This window comes from Cyanistes caeruleus, chromosome 15 (genome assembly GCF_971803275.1).
Source record: "Cyanistes caeruleus chromosome 15, bCyaCae1.hap1.1, whole genome shotgun sequence".
NCBI classification, from domain to species: domain Eukaryota; kingdom Metazoa; phylum Chordata; class Aves; order Passeriformes; family Paridae; genus Cyanistes; species Cyanistes caeruleus.
Genome location: NC_141715.1, coordinates 3,284,890 through 3,301,752, shown reverse-complemented (window position 1 = coordinate 3,301,752; position 16,863 = coordinate 3,284,890). Strand labels below are relative to the sequence as shown.

At 57.1% G+C, this 16,863-nt stretch overlaps 3 protein-coding genes and 1 long non-coding RNA gene across 9 annotated transcripts in view; 2 read left to right on the top strand and 2 right to left on the bottom strand.

Moving 5' to 3' along the window:
- The first annotated feature begins 588 nt into the window (after positions 1–588).
- Positions 589–6,296, top strand: N4BP3 (NEDD4 binding protein 3). 2 transcript variants are annotated; one of them, XM_086851289.1, is made up of 5 exons: positions 589–1,029; positions 3,018–3,461; positions 3,641–4,195; positions 4,385–4,642; positions 4,855–6,296. In XM_086851289.1, exons 2-5 carry the CDS (start codon positions 3,048–3,050, stop codon positions 5,425–5,427), a joined length of 1,800 nt encoding a protein of 599 aa, XP_086707415.1. In that variant the 5' UTR covers positions 589–1,029; positions 3,018–3,047; the 3' UTR covers positions 5,428–6,296. The 2 variants fall into 2 exon arrangements, with proteins under 2 accessions (XP_086707415.1, XP_086707414.1); XM_086851288.1 differs by lacking the exon at positions 589–1,029 and adding an exon at positions 1,311–1,444.
- Positions 6,297–6,531: 235 nt separating this feature from the next.
- NHP2 (NHP2 ribonucleoprotein) lies at positions 6,532–7,911 on the bottom strand. The gene is made up of 4 exons (XM_023935743.2): positions 7,715–7,911; positions 7,534–7,603; positions 7,357–7,462; positions 6,532–6,790 (listed from the first exon to the last, which is right to left on the bottom strand). The coding sequence occupies exons 1-4, from the start codon at positions 7,860–7,862 to the stop codon at positions 6,665–6,667; spliced, it is 450 nt and encodes a 149-aa protein (XP_023791511.2). The 5' UTR covers positions 7,863–7,911; the 3' UTR covers positions 6,532–6,664.
- Positions 7,715–16,863, bottom strand: part of BRD8 (bromodomain containing 8) — a 22,572-nt gene continuing 13,423 nt past the window's right edge. For 2 of the 5 annotated variants that reach the window (XR_015276602.1, XR_015276603.1), the window contains 7 exons: positions 12,917–13,189; positions 12,322–12,525; positions 10,932–11,077; positions 10,164–10,250; positions 9,779–9,847; positions 9,012–9,078; positions 8,185–8,827 (listed from right to left, as the gene is read on the bottom strand). Coding sequence is in view for 3 of the 5 variants with exons in the window: in XM_086851282.1 (XP_086707408.1) it covers positions 8,605–8,827; positions 9,779–9,847; positions 10,164–10,250; positions 10,932–11,077; positions 12,322–12,525; positions 12,917–13,189 (1,002 nt within the window). In the remaining 2 variants the exon portion in view is untranslated. Of the gene's footprint in view, positions 7,963–8,184; positions 8,828–9,011; positions 9,079–9,778; positions 9,848–10,163; positions 10,251–10,931; positions 11,078–12,321; positions 12,526–12,916; positions 13,190–16,863 lie in introns of those variants that run through there. The other 3 variants (XM_086851281.1, XM_086851283.1, XM_086851282.1) reach the window with 2 other exon arrangements.
- LOC111935447 (uncharacterized) lies at positions 13,185–16,863 on the top strand. Its single transcript, XR_002867697.2, has 3 exons — positions 13,185–14,305; positions 15,709–15,834; positions 16,295–16,863. It is a non-coding gene; the product is annotated as an uncharacterized LOC111935447 (long non-coding RNA).

The window sequence follows — 16,863 nt, the reverse complement described above, 5'->3', positions numbered from 1 at the left end:
CTATTGCCAGGTTGTTGTAAAGTGGGTGGTTCCAGAGCTGTTTCCTGGTGAACACCTGGAATTGCTGCAGTATCTTAGAGGTGGGCACTGAGGGGTGAGGTGAGCAGAGAGAGGGGACCGGGGAAAAAAGTGAGAGGAGGCTGAAGCTTCTCTGCTTGGAGAAGCATCCCTGGCTGCTGGAGTGACCTGGCCAAGCTCGGGGGCTCTGTGGAAGCTGCTGTCCCAGGCAGAAGCACCCGTGGAGGAGCAGGGAGCGGGGCAGAGGGGAAGGAGGGGGTGGCCGTGAGCAGCACCCCTCGCAGTCCCCCGGCATCACCGCAACCCGCCCGGACCGTGCGTGGTGCCGGGGGCCCTTTCACGGCCGAGCTCCAGGCAGAGGCCCGGGACCTCGCAGCCCCATTCCCGAGGCCAGCAGGATGGGAAACGGCTCCGTTGGGAGGGAAGGGCTCCCTTGTCCAGAGGCCACGCGTGCTGCTGCGCACCTGGGCACGGCAGCTGCGGGAACGGGGCCCGGGGGAGCGGAGCGTGCCTTGGCAGCGCACCGAGGACACTGCCAGCATGTGAGCCCGGCGAGCAGCGACCGGGGACAGTGTGTGTGTGTGGGAGAGCACCGGCAGCACAGCTTGAGGACTGGGCTGTGCGGCGGGGGGAGCACAGCGGATGCGCCGGGCTGGGGAGCACGGGCACCGAGGGATGGAGCAGAGCTGCCGCAGCTGTCCCGGCTCCCGGAGAAGGCCGGGACACCGGTGACCAGCTCCACCCCGTGCCGGGATCCTCGCTCCCTGCGGCTGCCGAAACCGGCTCCAGGCCAGGATGTGGCAGCGCTGATTCAGAGGGATGAAGCGTGTCCCGTCTCACTGGCGCCGGGCCAGGCGAGAGCCCCCCGGGGGTACACGGTGTCCCCCGGGGCTCTGTGGGGCTCCTGCCCGCCCGCGGCTGCTCAGGGGGGCACACGGGGCTGCTCTCACAGAGCACGGCGCAGGGAGTGTCCTACGGAGCCGAGACCCCTCTCCACGCCGCAGCTACGAAGTAAATATTTCTTTGCACCCTTGGTGGGCGATAGCCGGGAGTACCAGCCCGCCGGCCAGGGGGTTACGGGAGCCGAGTGCCGCCGGAGCTGTAGCTGGGGGGATTTGCGGGGGTCTCCCCGCCATTGGGGGGGGTTTAGCGCAAATGTCGGCACCGCACGGCGCCAGCGCGCCCTGCCCCGCCCCGCTGGTGGGCACGGCCGGGCCGCCCCCCTCCTTCCTCCTCCTCCTCCTCCTCCTCCTCCTCCTCCTCCTCCTCCTGCTTCCCGCCCCTCCCGTCCCGCCGCCCCCGCGCTGCGATTTGCCGGTGCCGGCTCCGCCCGCCGCCCCGCGCGGCCGCGGCCGAGGGGCGCGTTCAAACGCGGCGAGGGAAGGAGCGGAGCGGAGCCGGGCGGGACCGCAGCGCCGCCGGCATGGTGAGTGCGGGGCCGGCCGGCCCCCGCCGCCCCCCATCCCCTGCCCCGCGGCCAGCGGGGCTTTGTCCCGGGCTCGGCCCCGGGCACCGAGTGCCCCCTCCGCCTTCTCCGTGCCGGAAATTCCGGCGGGGCTGCGGGGAGGCGCGGAGGGGGCTCCGCGGGGACCCGCGCTCGCCTCCCTCCAACCCTGCCGTTCCCTCCCGGCTGGGAATGGGAATGGGAATGGGAAAAGGAAAAGGTTTGTTGGCCGTACCCTGCCCGGGCACGGCTGGGACTGGGAGCAGATGGCGAAGGAGCCAGGCTGGCCGGACCGGTGTTTTGCCGCCTGGAGGGTGATCCCCTCCCTGCCGCAGGCAGGACACCTTCGGGCTCCCCCGGCGTTTCCCAAACCTCCCACAACCTGACCTACTTCCTCGGCCGCCTGTGCCGGGAGGAGCCGCTGCGGGGCTCGGCCGAGCTGCTCCCCAATGCCGGGGGCTGCATGTGCATCCACGGCCCCCTCCCCAGCACCCTGGGGACATCCGCGACCCCTGTGCCCGTGCGCGCCCGGTGGCACCGCAGGCAGCCCGGATCCTCGCAGAGGGTCCATCCCCGCTGCCCTTCGTGGGGTGCCGGTGCCCGGAGCAGGTGTTGGGCTCGCAGAGGGAGGTGACAGCGCAGGCCGGGAGCTGTCAGACAGGTTTGTGCGTGGCAGCAATTAAAAGCGGGGTGTTTGTTTACCCGGCGCGTGGTGCTGAGAACCAGGGCAGCTTCCTGGGTGTAACCCGGCCCCGGAGCCCTCGGCGAGGCTGGGAGCGGTGCTGGGGGCTCTGCCTCGCCCCTGCCACGCTCTCTTTGTCCCCTGCGCTGGTGTGAGGCCATCGTCCCCTCCCTAGCGCTGGGGAGCCAGAGCCGAGGCCAAAGGCATCCTCTCATCCTTCCTCCCCCGGCCACCTGCGCAGGAAGCTGCATTGTCCCGTCAGCATCCTGCCCCTTCCCAGCGCCCCACGCCATGTCCGGCCGCGGGGTCCCCGCACGCACGCAGCAGCGGGGCTGTGTCCGCCCGGCCCCTGCCCGCTGCCGGGGAGGGAATGCCTGTGGATGGATGGGGCCGTGCGAGCTGCGGGAGCTGTGCGGGACTGTCCCCGTGGTGCCCGTCCCGTGCAGGCCTGATGGGCATCCCCAGGGACGTTTTGGGGAGGTCTCCAGAGGGTGTCCGGAGCCGGAGGTCCCGGCGGGGAGGTTGGGTGCCGCCGGGCCGGGGCTGGCGCCAGGCCCGGGCAGGTGCTGCCGGCTCTGGAACTCGCCCGCCTGGCTGGGCGGCAGGTGCCTGTTCTCCTGTGCTGGTGGCGGCCCCGGCCCCGGCCGCGGGCGGGAGGTGGGGCTGGGTGTGGGAGGAGGCGCTGCACCGTGGTGGGGGCAGCGGCGGGGAGCCCCCGCCCCGTGCGTGCTGTGCCCTGTCCCCCGGGAAGCTGCACGGGAGATGGCAGAGCCATCCCAGTGCCAGGAGCCCATGTGGGCTCTGGGGGCCGGCTGGGAAAGGGGGTGCCGGGGGTGTGTCCTGGCATCGCTGACTCTGTCTCTTCCTCGGCAGCGCTGGTTCTGGGCTTTTCTCTAATTCTCCATGGCAGCAGCACAGGGTCCTGTGACCTGTGAGCCCGACACCCGTGTCCTCGGCACCTACCTCTCCTCGGGGCCCGTCGGCGTCGTTGGCAGCATGGGCAGCGTGGGCAGCCTGGTGGAGAAGCAGGATCTGTCCCCCCTGGAGCTGCGGGCCCCGCTGGGCGGCTCGCGGGGGCTCCGGCAGCCCGACGGGTTGCTGCGCAAGGGCCCGAGCCAGCGGGAGCTCTTTGGGTACCTGCACGGGGCCAAGAAGGAGACGCGGGCGGAGCGGAAGCACCAGACATCGGGCGCCTGCTACAAGCGGGACTACGAGAGCGACCGCGAGAACCGGTCCCCCGAGCGCTGCTCCCGCGAGCATCACCGTGGGGCCGACTTCTCCAAGAGCTCCCTGCCGGAGCGGGGCCGCTTCGACAAGGTGAGGCTGTGAGGTCTGAACTATGTCCTGGTCTGCCAGAGGATGGGATGGAGCAGGATGATCTGCACCCCCCTGGATGGGATCTGGGGATTTGAGGGTGTTCAGGGATATGAAGCTGGGAGCGTGGGGGTTCTCTCTGGCTCTAGAGGCTCATGCTTGACCTTGCTCTTGTTTTTCAGTGCCGTATCAGGCCCTCGGCCTTCAAGGCAGTGGCTGGGAAGGGGCTGGTCTCCATGCAGGGCCTGTCCTCGTCCAAGGGGCAGAAGTTGTCCAAGAGCAACGGGAGCCTGCACACGCTGCTGTCGCAAAGCAGCACAGCGGCCCCGCAGCACGGCCCGCTCCGCACCCACCTGCTCCACGCCATCAGCCTGGATGAGGCCTCTGACTCCAGCCACAACTCCATCCAGAGCTTCCCATCCTATGGCTCCCGCCTCAAGCCTGCGCAGAGCCAGTTCAGCGCCTCCATGGGCCACATCAACCACATTGGGGGCTCCTTGGACAGGGTTTCCCGGAGCCCCAGGGATACTCTGGCCCCCGAGAAGATGCCCCTGTCCTGCAAAAGCATGGCCACCCTGAGCAGGCTGCAGAGCCCCGGCGAGCCCCCGCCGCCGTACGAGTTCTCCTACTCGCTGGAGGACGCGGTGAAGCAGCTGGAGGACCGGCTGCAGGAGACGGGAGGGGAGCTGCGGCAGCTCAAGAGGAGCCTCAGCGAGACTGAAGACCCCTTCACACAGGTGAGCTGTGGGCTGGGGCGGAGCTGGGTGTCCCAGGCAGGGATGTGGGGATGGAAGGAGCAGTGAAGGAGCTGCCGTGGTGGGTGATGGGCTTGGAATGCCCAAGCGTGGGAGGATCAAACACCACGGGACCTTTTGGGGTCCCTCCTGGGGCTGCAGCCTCTCACCAGTGCCCACCTGTGCTGGCAGGCATTTGAGGACAAGCAGAGGCTGTGGCTGGACGAGCTGGAGGACCTGAAGCAGATGTACATGGCCCGGCTGCAGCAGGTGATGCAGCAGGCGCAGCGCGGGCAGCGGGCGCTGCAGCTGCAGCTCTACAAGGCACAGCAGGAGAAGAAGCGGCTGCAGGAGGAGCTGAGCCTGCAGCAGTGCCAGTGCGAGGAGACCAAGCTCCGGCAGTCCCAGGGCGAGCATGGCAGCCCTAAACTGGAAGAAACCAAGTGGGAGGTGAGTCCCCTTCCTTCCTTCCCCGTTGCCACCCTCCAGGCTGTGGGACCAGGATGGGGGCAGCAGTTCCCTGCTCTGGTTTCGCTCGGGGTCACAGTATGGGAGGGATGAGCCATGTGTAGTGCTTATGGTCTCCCAGGATAACCTGGGATGCTGCCACCCTTGGGGTCCTGCTCCCCCAGCCCTTCTCACTGCTCGCCCATGCCCTGCAGGTGTGCCAGAAAGCAGCAGAGATCTCCCTGCTGAAGCAGCAGCTCCGGGACACCCAGGAGGAGATGGCTCAGAAGCTGGGGGAGATCTTCAGCCTGAAGACGCAGCTGCGGGAGGCCAAGGCGGAGGTCCAGGCCAGGGACTCCCAGCTGGCACAGCTGGCAGACTCCTTCCAGAGCCCCCCGGAGCCCAGCACCTCGCTGCCTCTGGGCGATGACCCCATGCCATCGTGCCAGGACTTCCCTGGCTGCGAAACTGATGACTCCAAGTGCCGGGGCCTCCAGAGCGACTCGGCGGAGCCCCTGGAGCGGCAGGTGGAGTGGCTGTGGGCAGAGCTGCTGCGGGAGCGGCGTCAGGGCCAGCTGCAGGCTGTGAACTTTGAGCTGGAGAGGAAAACATGGCAGGAGGAGAAGGAGAAGGTGCTGCGGTACCAGCGGGAGCTCCAGGCCAGCTACATGGAGATGTACCACCGGAGCCAGGCGCTGGAGCGGGAGCTGCGGCAGCTGCGGGCGGAGCCCAGGGATGTCAGGATCGACTCGCCCTGGATCGAGCGGGTGGAGTCCTCCAAGATTTGAGGAGCAGAATGCCAGTGGGACTGAGAAGGGGGAAGATCTCTTGCTGCTGCAAAGGGACGATCTCAGGGTGTGCACAAGGACTGGCCCCGCTCGGTGCTGCCCTGGGCTGAAGGACCGATTGCCACAGGGGAGCTTTTCCTTCTTGCAGCACTTCAGGCCCTTCTGGCAAGGGTCTCTGCAGGGCAGGGGGGTCATCTGTGCCAGGGTGGGGGTCTTGCATGTGCCCCGTGCTCTGACTTCAGGAGCAATTGCCCTGTGATTCCTTCTGCCATGGGGCAGAAACCAAGCACCCTGTGAGACATTCCCTGTCCCTCCTGCTCTGCTGCCCCTGTTCCTACAACCCAGTAACTTAATGTCTTGTGAGGAGAAGCTTAAGCCCTGTCCCCTACCCCACTGCCTTGCTGTGGGGGTTGCAGCTACTGGTTGCAGTGGCTGCCTCATCAGCAGGGTCCTGGAGCTGGTGCTGCCACTGGGGAGGCTGAGGAGGAAACCCTGAGGAGTTCTGGTGCTGCTGGGAGGGGGCAGCTGCCCCAGCACCTCTGTTGGGGCTTCTCATGTCCCTGGCGTGGAGCTGCTCTGCAAGGGAGGTGGTTGGTGCAGCTTTCTTCAGGCTGAGATGGGGGAGTGCCTTGTGCAAGGAAGGATGGGAACTGGTGCTCTGCCACACTGGGAGGAACTGGGGTGGGAGAGGGGACTGGGGCATGTGCCTGAGCTGGGGAAGAGGCCGAGATCCCCCCTCCCAGGGGAGCAGGGGGAGCTCAGAGGTGCTGGAAGGAAGGAAGGAGCTCTGCTCTATGTGTGTAACAGAGCCAGGTGAAGGCCGGGCCCGGCTCCACGCCCTGCTCCTGCAATAAACCCGCATTTCTCTCCCCCGGCCTCTGCTCTGCTTCTCTCGGGGTCGGGGGGCTCTCGGGGTGAGGGGGATGGTGTGGGGCCGGCCTGAGCACCTGCCCCGGAGCTGCTGCGTCGGGCTGGGCAGTGCAAGCAGGCGGGACATCGCCCTGAGTCACGGCGGGGCCGGGCGGGCTCATCCCCACCTCCTCTGTGGTTTAACCCAGCCGTGGAATTCCCCCAGCCCTCGTCCCGAGCACCAGGACCACGCTGTACAAACCCACAGCCACCTTTATTCACCCCACAGTGCTCAGCATCCCCCCTTCAGTCCTCTCGGCAGAGTCCCCCAAAACAGCCCCCGGGCAGAGGGACAGGGACCCGCAGGGCACAGCCCGGGCCTGGCTCTTCACAGCGGCAGGGGAAGGGCCAACACCTCCTCCAGGCACTCGTCGTAGGCCTCCTGGTACTCCTCGTGGGGCTTGATCATGATGACACAGGTCGGGCGCTTGGAGCCGGCTGCAGCTCCCAGGTCCTGCGGGAGCAGAGGGAGCCCATGGGGTGCCAGGTCCCTGAGGTGAGAGCTCGGGACCAGCTCACTGCGGGCCCTGGTTTAGTGCAGGGAAGCTCTGCCTGTCCAGCCCATCACCCCAAGCCCTCTGCACTCCTCCTGGGTTCATGAACCTTTTTCCCAGCTTGTCTCCCACAAGCTGCAAACTGGGGTGGCAGAAGGGACTGGCACCTGGCTCATGTGCCATAATTCTTCCCCAGACTGGGTCTGCAGAGCTGTCTGCACCAGGGCTGAAGCTCCAAAGCCACCGACTGCTCCTCCAACTCCTGTCTACAAAAGAGCTGACCCCACCTTAGAGAAGCCTGGAAAAGATGTGCTGGCTCTGTCCCGGAGCTGCTGCAGGAAACAGTTCTGTGATCCCACTCCTACACTTCCCCCCTGTCCCTTCTGTGCCTTAGTCAGGGACAAGCACCGAGTTCTTTACTCGGGCACCGGATCTGCATCTCCCCGGGAAGGCTCCGGTCACAGCCTGGGCTCCTCACCGGCTTCCTCATCAGCAGGGCTGGTTCCTCCCCAGCCCCAGCACTCACCGTTTTGGAAGGGACGTATGCGTACGGGAGGCTCCTGTCCTCGCACATGATGGGGATGTGGCAGTAGACATCGATGGGCATCGTGTCTCCGGCCAGCACCGTGATCCTGCAGGGACAGCCGTGTCAGCGGCCGGGCCAAGGGGCCGTGCCGGGCCAAGGGGTCAGGGCACCACTTACCCCTTCTCGCCCTTGTTGATGAACTTCTGCACCTCTTTCACCCCGCGCCGGACCTGCTTCTGCTTGGTCGCTGCAAGAGAACCACGGCGTGAGGGGCTGAGCGAGAACCGCAGCGTGGGCCCCGCGCTGCAGCCATGTCCCGGCCCCTTCCCACCCGCGCCGCATGCCGCCGCCGCCAGACCTTTCCTGATGCACTTGAGGAGCTTTCGCGTGAGCTTGCGGGACGCGAGCGGCTGCGCGATGGGGTTCAGGAAGTCGAGCTGCTCCCGGTACGAGAGCTCCGGTGCCGCCTCCGCCTCGGCCGCCTCCTCCGGCTTGTCCCGCGCCATGGCCGCACCACGCCGCTTCCGCTTCCGGGGCGCGCGCCGCGCCGCGGGCGGGACACACCCCTGCTAGCTCTCCGCCAGCCAATCGGCAACCGCGCTGGCACTGACAGACAGCCGGGACGGCCAATGGCAAGCGGCGTTTGTACCGACCCCCGGCCACGCGCTCTGTCCCGCGTTTCCCGGCCCCGGTCCCAGTTCTGTTCCCGGTCCCAGTTCTGTTCCCGGTCCCAGTTCTGTTCCCGGTCCCAGTTCTGTTCACAGCACCAGTTCCACTTCTGGACCCCTTCCAGTCCCAGTCCCAGTCTCAGTGTCAAGCAGGCCGGGACAAGCTTCAACACGGGCCTTTATTGGGTGTGGTCAGTGCCGGTAACGCTGGACCCACCCGCCCCAACAGAACAGCACAACAACCGCAACACGGGAACGCTGCCTTGCCCGGTGTGCAGCCAGCCACCCTCACGGGCTGTGCCCGCTTCATCCACCTGCCCGCACACAGCATTTTCTCCCTTGCTTTTCATCCCAAGGAAGTCTTCTCCCTGCAGGGCTACGTCGCTGCTGTTCCCAAAAAGACTGGAGGCTTCCAACGTGGTACCCTCCCCAAAACTGATTTGAATCAACCCAGCAGCCAGCACTGGGGATTAATGAGGTCTACCCAGCACATCCCCTGAGCCCAGGAGATGCCCTGACCCACAGGGAAAACGCTGCTCCAACTGAGAGAGGCCTCAGGCAGGGCTGGTTACCTTCTGCCTCACTCCAGCCTGTCCCTGGACAACAGGAGCGCTTCAGCCAAGACCTGCAGCTGCTCCAAGACCTCTCGCTGCATCTCCACAGCCACGTGGAACACGCGGTGGTCGGAGCTGTTGTACATCACGGCGTTCTGGAACATGAGCATCAGGTCACACTGGAACTGCATCACGGACTGGATGTGTCCCTTTGTCAGCCTCCTCTTTATGCTGGATAAATCCATGGGTCTACAAAAAAAAGACACAAAGAAGAATGAAACTGCAACTCAGGCCAGGCATCCTCTGGGATCTGCATGAATGTGCTTGTTCTCATTTCAGGGTGGCCCTGAAAGTACAGCTATTTTCAATCAATTTTATTGCTCAAGACACACAGTGGGGAGTGAGAAAGGCTTTTCTTCCAAGCCAGACAAACCTAAAGTGAGTTCAGCCAATGCGACACTTGCTATCCAATCAACTTGGCAGGTCGTTAGCAGTCACCTCTGGAAAAAATGGGATGCTGAGCTCCAGAGAAGGCAAGCAGTAATTAGTCTTCAGGAAGTCAGTCCAGGTCTTAGTGGAGAAAGGAAAGTTACTAAAATAGGTATCTATTAAACCTCCTAAAGATCGAATGGTGCCACCAGCAAAAATAGCAGTGCTGGTAAGGGGAACATGATAGGGAATAAATATTACTTCCCTTATTTTGACAGAATGGGAAAATGAATGGCTGCAGAGAGGACAACTGTGACCAGAATAGAACATGATTCAGCTCTGAAAAAATGCCATTAATCTCTCTGGGAAATATTCTTATGACCCACTTCTGTGCTGAGAGTGAAACATCTGGGGCGCTCGCAGCGGGTGAGGAGGGGGCATCTCCTGAGGCACATTCCAGACGTGGGGAGAAGGGACTGCTGAGCTGCAGGGCCTGGATCCCCTGCCCAGGGACTGTCCCTGGGATAAGCCAGCCATGCAATGCCTGCACAGGGAAGGCACAATTCCCACCAGCTCCAGAGTCAGTGCAAGCTTCCAGGTTCTAATTACCCAGAAGGGAGTTTTACTGAAAGAAATCAGTGGGAGATGCTGGTGACAGCCAAACTCTGGAAAAGGAGGAAGGAAACCATCCCACTGGCCCTTTGGAAACCAGAGAAGACAGAAAACAACCAGAGAGAAATCAGCCAGTGAGCACTTCCTCCACAAACTGACCTCTTTACCACATCCTTGTATCCAGGGGCTTGTTTCTCTGACACTGGCTTCAGGAACGGGCTGCTGAACCTACAGGGACAAGGACAAAGAATGTTCTCTGCCTGCCCCTGCACCAAAAATATGGAGCAGGGCTTGCCTCTCCCTGCTGGTGGCCACAGCCAGTGTTGTGCCAGCTGTGTGGGAAGCAGCATTTGGGCTCTGCCACTTTAAGCAGAGGAAATCAATATGCAGTGTTCTCTGCAGCTCTGCAGCAGGCAGCTGTTCCCACAGTCCTGGGGAGATGGGCCAGCCCCTGGGAGGGGAGGATTAGGCCTGGTGACACAGGAGCTGGAACTCAGGGCAGTGTGTTCAGGACATGTTGATGCAGCCCTCTGTTCCCATGTACCTGTGGCTGGCTATCATCCTCCAGATGGACAGGAGCCTTTTTTTGAGGATCAGGTGTTGGAGGGGGTTATTCCAGCTTGGCTGCAGCCTGTGGAGTGAAGATACTGCCAGATCATCATACTTGAGACAAAGTAGGAGGTGACACTTCTGCTGGCTCCCACCACATCCAGGTGGATGAAGCTACAAAAAGCCTGAGTGTGATGGTGGGAGTGTTCTGCATCAGAAAGCACAACTGAACATCCAGAATGCAGGAAGATGCAGGACAACAGGTAAAAGCAAAGCTGAGATAAAGCGCAGCACCAAACTGGATAGAAAACCTCAAGCTGCTCTGCAGTTCAGAATTCACTGAGATGTTTTTTTATGAAGTTTCTCTTCCTAAAAACCCACGTTTTTTTCTTTGAAAAGCAGTCCAAATGATCACACACGTGGCAGAGCCTGCATCTGACTGACACACCTGCAGCTGCTCAAAGGGGGTTGGTAATGCTGGGCTGTGAATTGCCTGACAGAACCCGATGTCCAGCTCACACCAGGCCTACTTGACTTGAGAAAACATGTATTTTCCATTTAATCTCGTATTTAATCTCTACTCTTCTCACTTCATTTTAGGATGAATGCCCTATAATACCAGAAAATCCAGAGATAGCACAAGTTCCCTCCTTCCCTCCTGCTCTGCTTGGCTGTCTCTCCTTCCTGGATATGTCCTGTGCCATGCACTTGTTCTCACGTGTGACAAGGGAAATGGCTCTGTTCTGCAGAACCAGCTACTTACAGGTGTGTGTTGAGAGAGCCTGTGGAGTCCAGCACTGGGGCTGCAGAGCTGTTGTCACTGTTATCTTCATCCAGGGCCTGAGCACTCATCTCTGGTGGATGCAGCTCATCTAAAGGTGGTTCTCCAGGTGTCTCTTGAGTCTTGCCCTGAAGAGCACAGAGGATACATCTAAAAAGGCAGCACATTACCTGTAATCTTTATCTAGAAGCCAGCCTGCTGCATATCCCTTCCCTGAATCCTGGCTCAGCTGGGAGCTTGGTTGCTCTGTTACTCAGAGGATGCTGTTTGACCTCACTCAGACCTTCCCAGCAAGAGCTGTGTCTGATCTCTTGGATGGCATCCACCCCTGGCTGACACAAACCCTGTGGAGCTGAGTGGTGCCCAGTGTTGTGTCTGTCTGCTCTCTGGGAAGAGTCATGGATGTAGAGAGGGCAATCAAGAGCTGAGGTAAGACTGCCTCAGGCTTGTTAAAGCTCCAGATCCAGATAACAGGAACCCCTAGAGTTCAACAAGGTTGTTTCCTCACAAACTCCCACGTTAAAATGACAGGGAATAGACTCAGCCAGGAAGGAGAGTGGTGCTGTGGTTGTAGTGGTTTTCCAGTAAAATGCTCAGTGGGATTTCATGCAGGAGCACCTCAGAATCCTCAACAGATGTGATGCATGAGCAGACTTCTCAGAAAGAAACTGGACACTGTGCTGAGTTTGGCTGTGACCACTGGGAGAACTGTGAGGGAGTTGCTGGGAATAACAGCAGTTGAGAGCAGAGTAGCTGCTGGGAATGCACTGTTCTGGCTGAACAGGTGAAATCCTGGAGGTTACCAGTGTCCCGAGTTTGCAAGAGAACAGGTGTGGAAAAACAGCCTTGTTCCTCCACCACTGTGTTAATTTCCCAGGAATACCCAGCAGGCTGGTGCGAGCCCACAGCCCCCAAACACGGGACTGATGCAAACCCAAGCTAGACAGTGCCTGCTTCCAAGACATGACAGTCCCCAGGGGCAGATGGTTATTGCTGGCACAGCCACGTGGGCCTGAAACCAGCCAAGCTGTGCTGCAAAACACAGCAATTAGAACCAGGCAAGTATTCCAACCTTGCCTAAAACCTGAGAGCAGCCTGCCAGCTCTCATGAGTCACCTTTACACTGCCAAGGAGCAATTCCTCCAACTCACATCTGAGGGTTTCATCTGTAACAAGCTTCCTGTTTATAAAAATACACAGCCATACATAAAAAACACCCTTCCCTCATACATTTCTTCTGTGTTCCCTTCCTGAGCGTTTTGTCTCCCCTCTCAGAACCTCAGGCTCCCCCATCTCTTCTAGAGCTGGTTTCCTTCACTGTTTCATCTCTCCTCCAGGGCTAGAGGCTCTTTTAGGACCACCACTCTTCTACCTCTCTTCCCAGGGAGTGCTCTTTCTCATCTTTTGCCAGGATGTGTAGTTGACTTTCCTCTGCTCCCGAGACTGCTGTTCCTGTGGTCTTTTCCTGGCACCTCACTTCTCCCCCGTAACTCTGCTTCCCCGAGCCACAATAATCCCACGGAGTCTGCGATGACTCTTTGCTGCTAATGCAGAAAGATTCCAACATCTGGGTTACCTGCAAGACAGTGACTTATTACTTCAAGTTGTGAAGGCAAAAGGAAGAAGAAATAAACAGCAGAGATGCTATTTTTGCAATCACTCATGAACGCCTTTCCATTTTTAGGAATCCTTGCAAAATCTGATGAAGCCCTGTGTTATTATTACAGTGTCAGTTCTCTGACATTTCTGTGCTTAAGGGTGAGCTGTGTTTTGGCAAAGCACCTGCCTGGGTGCAATGTGAGCTCCAAATGGGAGGAAAGGCTGGGCTGGGGAGAAAGTGAACCCAGAGCCTCTGCTGTGCCTCCAGTCTGTTTCTGTTTGTATGGATGGTCCCAGCCCTGAAAAGCCCAATGTTTCAGGAGAGCCTGAACTATGCTTACACCTTCCTGTAATCCAAACAGCCCTACCTCCAGGAGGAACTGGAAAAGACTGTCACTTTCACATGGCTTCTCTGCCTTGTGGTAATCTTCACTATCATCCTTCCAGAGAGGCTCACTCAGCTCCATCTCATGGTCTGTCTCTTGGCTGCTCCCCTCTAGCTTCCCCATGGCCAGCTCTTCAGTGTTTCTCCAGCTCCTCACATCCAGATCCAAGCTTGAATCCCAGTCAGGAAGAGACTGAAAATCACTGTTCTCTGATTTGATGGGAGATTCCAACTCAGACTGCCAGGCATGGCCCATCTGCAAACAATGAAAAGACAATGAAACAATGAAGAAATGTACCCTGATCCAGACTGCCAAGCCCAGCTCATTTCTTGACACACTTGGAGGGCCACAGCATGGGAAGGACCCTGAACTGAGCAGCCTACACCTGAGCTCACCACACAGCACATGGCAGGGCTGCAGCTCTGCAACACAAACTGCTGCTTCAAAGCAATCGAATTTCAGGTTTTCTGGTGCTTTTGTTGTGCTCTCTCTCTGCTCCATTCAGTAGGTCACTCTGCTGAGGGCATGCTGAGCTGTCTGGGAGCACGTGGCTTTGCTGATACTTAGCAAATTTGATTCAGCACCATATTTAAGGTGCTGAAGGCATCCAGCAAGCTCAGACCGAGTCCTGCTGGGGCTCCTCAGTTGCTGAGTGCTGGGAACAACTGGTGACTCCAAGGACAACTCACTGAAATTCCACTTGTTGCCCCAAGAACTTCCTACACTGGAGATAACTTAGTACAAACCTTACAGACACAGTTTTGAAAGTGACAGGTGTGATTTATCTGGATTGTGATATCTCATGTACCTCAGCCAGAAGAATTATAACCACACAGTCACACACTGACAGTTCTATACATTGCAGAAAAGAAAAGTTAAAGCATTAAGGAAGAAACCACTCATTTAATCTCTGTTGATTAGTCCATGCCTACATGTCTTCTACTCCATGAAAGCACTCTGAATCCTCTAAGCCTGGGGAATTGCAGTCACAGTACAAAAGTAAAAGATGTCACAAAATCTGCGTCTTGCCACTGAATGGAGCTGCCTGGATGCTGCACCTATGGAGAATTCTATGCATTAATTAATACTGTCTTTAGAGCCTTCAGTTAATTATGTACAACCCAATTTTTTCAGAGTTTTGAACAAGTGTATTTCTCACTGATTGTCTTTTCCATTCTCAGGACTGCTAGCACAATTCCAAATTCAGCTTATGGTGCATAACAGGGAGAAATACAGAATCCACTGGGTCTGGGATGAGAAAACAGCTTTGCTTATTTTGTCAACTCGCAAGCAGAGTTGGGATCTGAAAGCCTGTCCTTCCAAAACCTCTCTCAAAGTTCTCTTCAGTGGCAGCAGATGAAATTTGATGAGGTAAGAGATAATATTACCTGCTCTCAGCTTCCAGGTGAGGGAGTTGGGCAAACTGAGATTCCATCTGAAGAGAAACCCTGTGCCTGGAGCTCTCTCCTGCAGCCTCAGCAGAGCTGCCACACGCAGAGGCACAGAAAAGCCTCAGCCCTGGGTAATCTGATCACTTGTGATCATCTTTCTGTGCTCCCCGAGGGATAAATGCTGAAAATCAGGAAGTCCTGGGAACTTGGGCATAAGATTAAAGAGATCTTCAGCCTTATGTTCAGTTTTACCAAATCTTGGAAGACTCAAGATGCCAGAGAGCAGAACAGTTAGTGCAAGACATGATGAGTGAAATAATCACAGACAGCTCAGCTCTACCCATTTCCGGACAAAATGACACAGACTTGAACTTTTAATTAAGAATTGCCTGACAGTTCTTAATTATGTTGGCTACAGAAGTCACTAGCAAGGAACCTCTCTCAGACTGGAAAGTTTTAGTTCACTTTGCAGAGATCAGACACTGCACAACCCTTGCTGTTCTGGGAAAAAGCTGTTAGAAATCCAGAAGACAGCCTTTAAAAAGAACTTACATGTCAAAACAAGAAAAATGATAAAAGCCTGAATTCTAATAAACGTAATGTAGAATCCACATAAAGTAGGCAAAAAAGAAAAAGAGAACAATTTGCTAAAGACATAAAAGCAAATAAAAACAAAAAACCTCATCAAAAACATCAGAAGCAGAGAGCTGCCAGATGATCAGTGGGGATGACACACGATCAGTGCCAAACATCTCAGTGGAAAATAGGGCCAGTTGGAAAAACCAAATTAATCATCATTATCAGCTGTTGCCACAGAGGAGCTCACACGAGACCTTCTCTTGGGATGGGTCTGAGAGACGATTTCTAATTAAAATGTCAACAGGGGAGATTTTAGAACAATTTGAGGGAGTGAATAAACCTTAGAACCCATTGGGATTCATTTGTGAGCCCTAAAGCAGCTTAAATATAACATGACTGAGTCTGTGCTGTGGAAGTTGTCATTTAAGAAGAAAACCAGAAAGGGGTGACAGTTTTATCTGTCTGTAAAAGGGGTGGGTGCTGGGAGATGCAGCACAGTAAAACATCAGCCCTGTACTAGACAGATTAGAACAAAGTATTAGGAAGAAGAGAATTAATAAGTAGTCAGAGCATGAGATGATGAATTGGGAAAGAGGGAACGAGGCTCCATAGAGAAAATCATATTTAAAGCTCTTAAACATCATTAAAGACTATTAAAATGTCATGGGACAAGAGAAAAGGCTGAGAGAAAAATACCTGGTTTAGAGAAGAAACCAAGGGTAGGAAGGAAGAGCAATGATTACCATGATGAAAGCAAGTTACCAGAGGGTCTGATAAAGGTCTTCTCCTGTGCTGCACCTTCAGTTTTCCAGCAGAGACAATGGCAGGACAGAGGTATTACAGAGAAATGGAGCCAGACTCTTCTCAGTGCCCAACAGTGAAAGGAGACAGACACAAGTTGCACCACAGGAAATTCTGACTGGGTATAAGGTAAATATTTGAAGCTGGCCCTGATCTGAGTAGCTGAATGAAGTAAAGGAATGCACAGAGGTTCTTTCCAACTTAGAATCATGGAAAGAGGTTGGGTTGGGAGGGACCTTTAGAGGCTGTCTGGGTCCAGCCCCCCTGCCATAGGCAGGGACACCTTCCACTATCCCAAGTGGCTCAGTCTCATCCAACTTGGCCTTCAACACTTGCAGGGATGAGGTATCCACAGCTTCTCTGGATAACCTGTGCCAGGGCCTCACCACCCTCATTGTAAAAAAATCTTTATCCAGTCTAAGTAGGGCTTTTAGTTTAGAACCATTACCTTGTCCTGTCACAACAGGAATTGCTAAAATGTTTGTCCCTAACTGAAATCACTCCATAAAATGCATGAAAAAGACCCCTGTAACTTTTTGTGCTATGAACTGAGAACAATAAAAATTCAAACCAGAAATCTGCCCCCCAGGTTTAGCAGTGAAGGACAACCAATCACCATTCCAAAGGACTTTCAGCATTTCCACATCAGTAAGGTGACTCGTGGTGAAAATTCACCTCAGCAATACATGGGACCTGACACAGCAGGCATGGCCAACTTCAACACTGAACTTGTGAAAATTGAGAGCTCTTACTGGATAAGGCAACAATGCCTCTGGTCTTAATCCCAGTGACTCAGTTTCCTGAAACCTGTCTACCAGAAAGCTGCACCCTGGACATGTTGTACAGAGTGCAGAGCACTCCCAGCTGCTGCAACAATCATGGATGGTGTCATTTTGTTGTTTTTCTTTCACCCATGAAAGGTTGTGTGGGCAGAAAACATGCAAGTTTCATCTCGGGTCATATGAGCAGAAAAAGTGACTTGGAAATTCTCGCAGAGAACTTAAACCATCATGTTGCTGAGGAAAAGGACAGTAATTCCCAGTAGAAACAGCACACAAGCTCAGACGTGAAACCGAGTACTGGCAATCCTGCCTACGGGTGCTGGCATCACAGATTTTCACTCTGACTAGTGCAGCCTCCACAGAGCTCTGGGGAAAC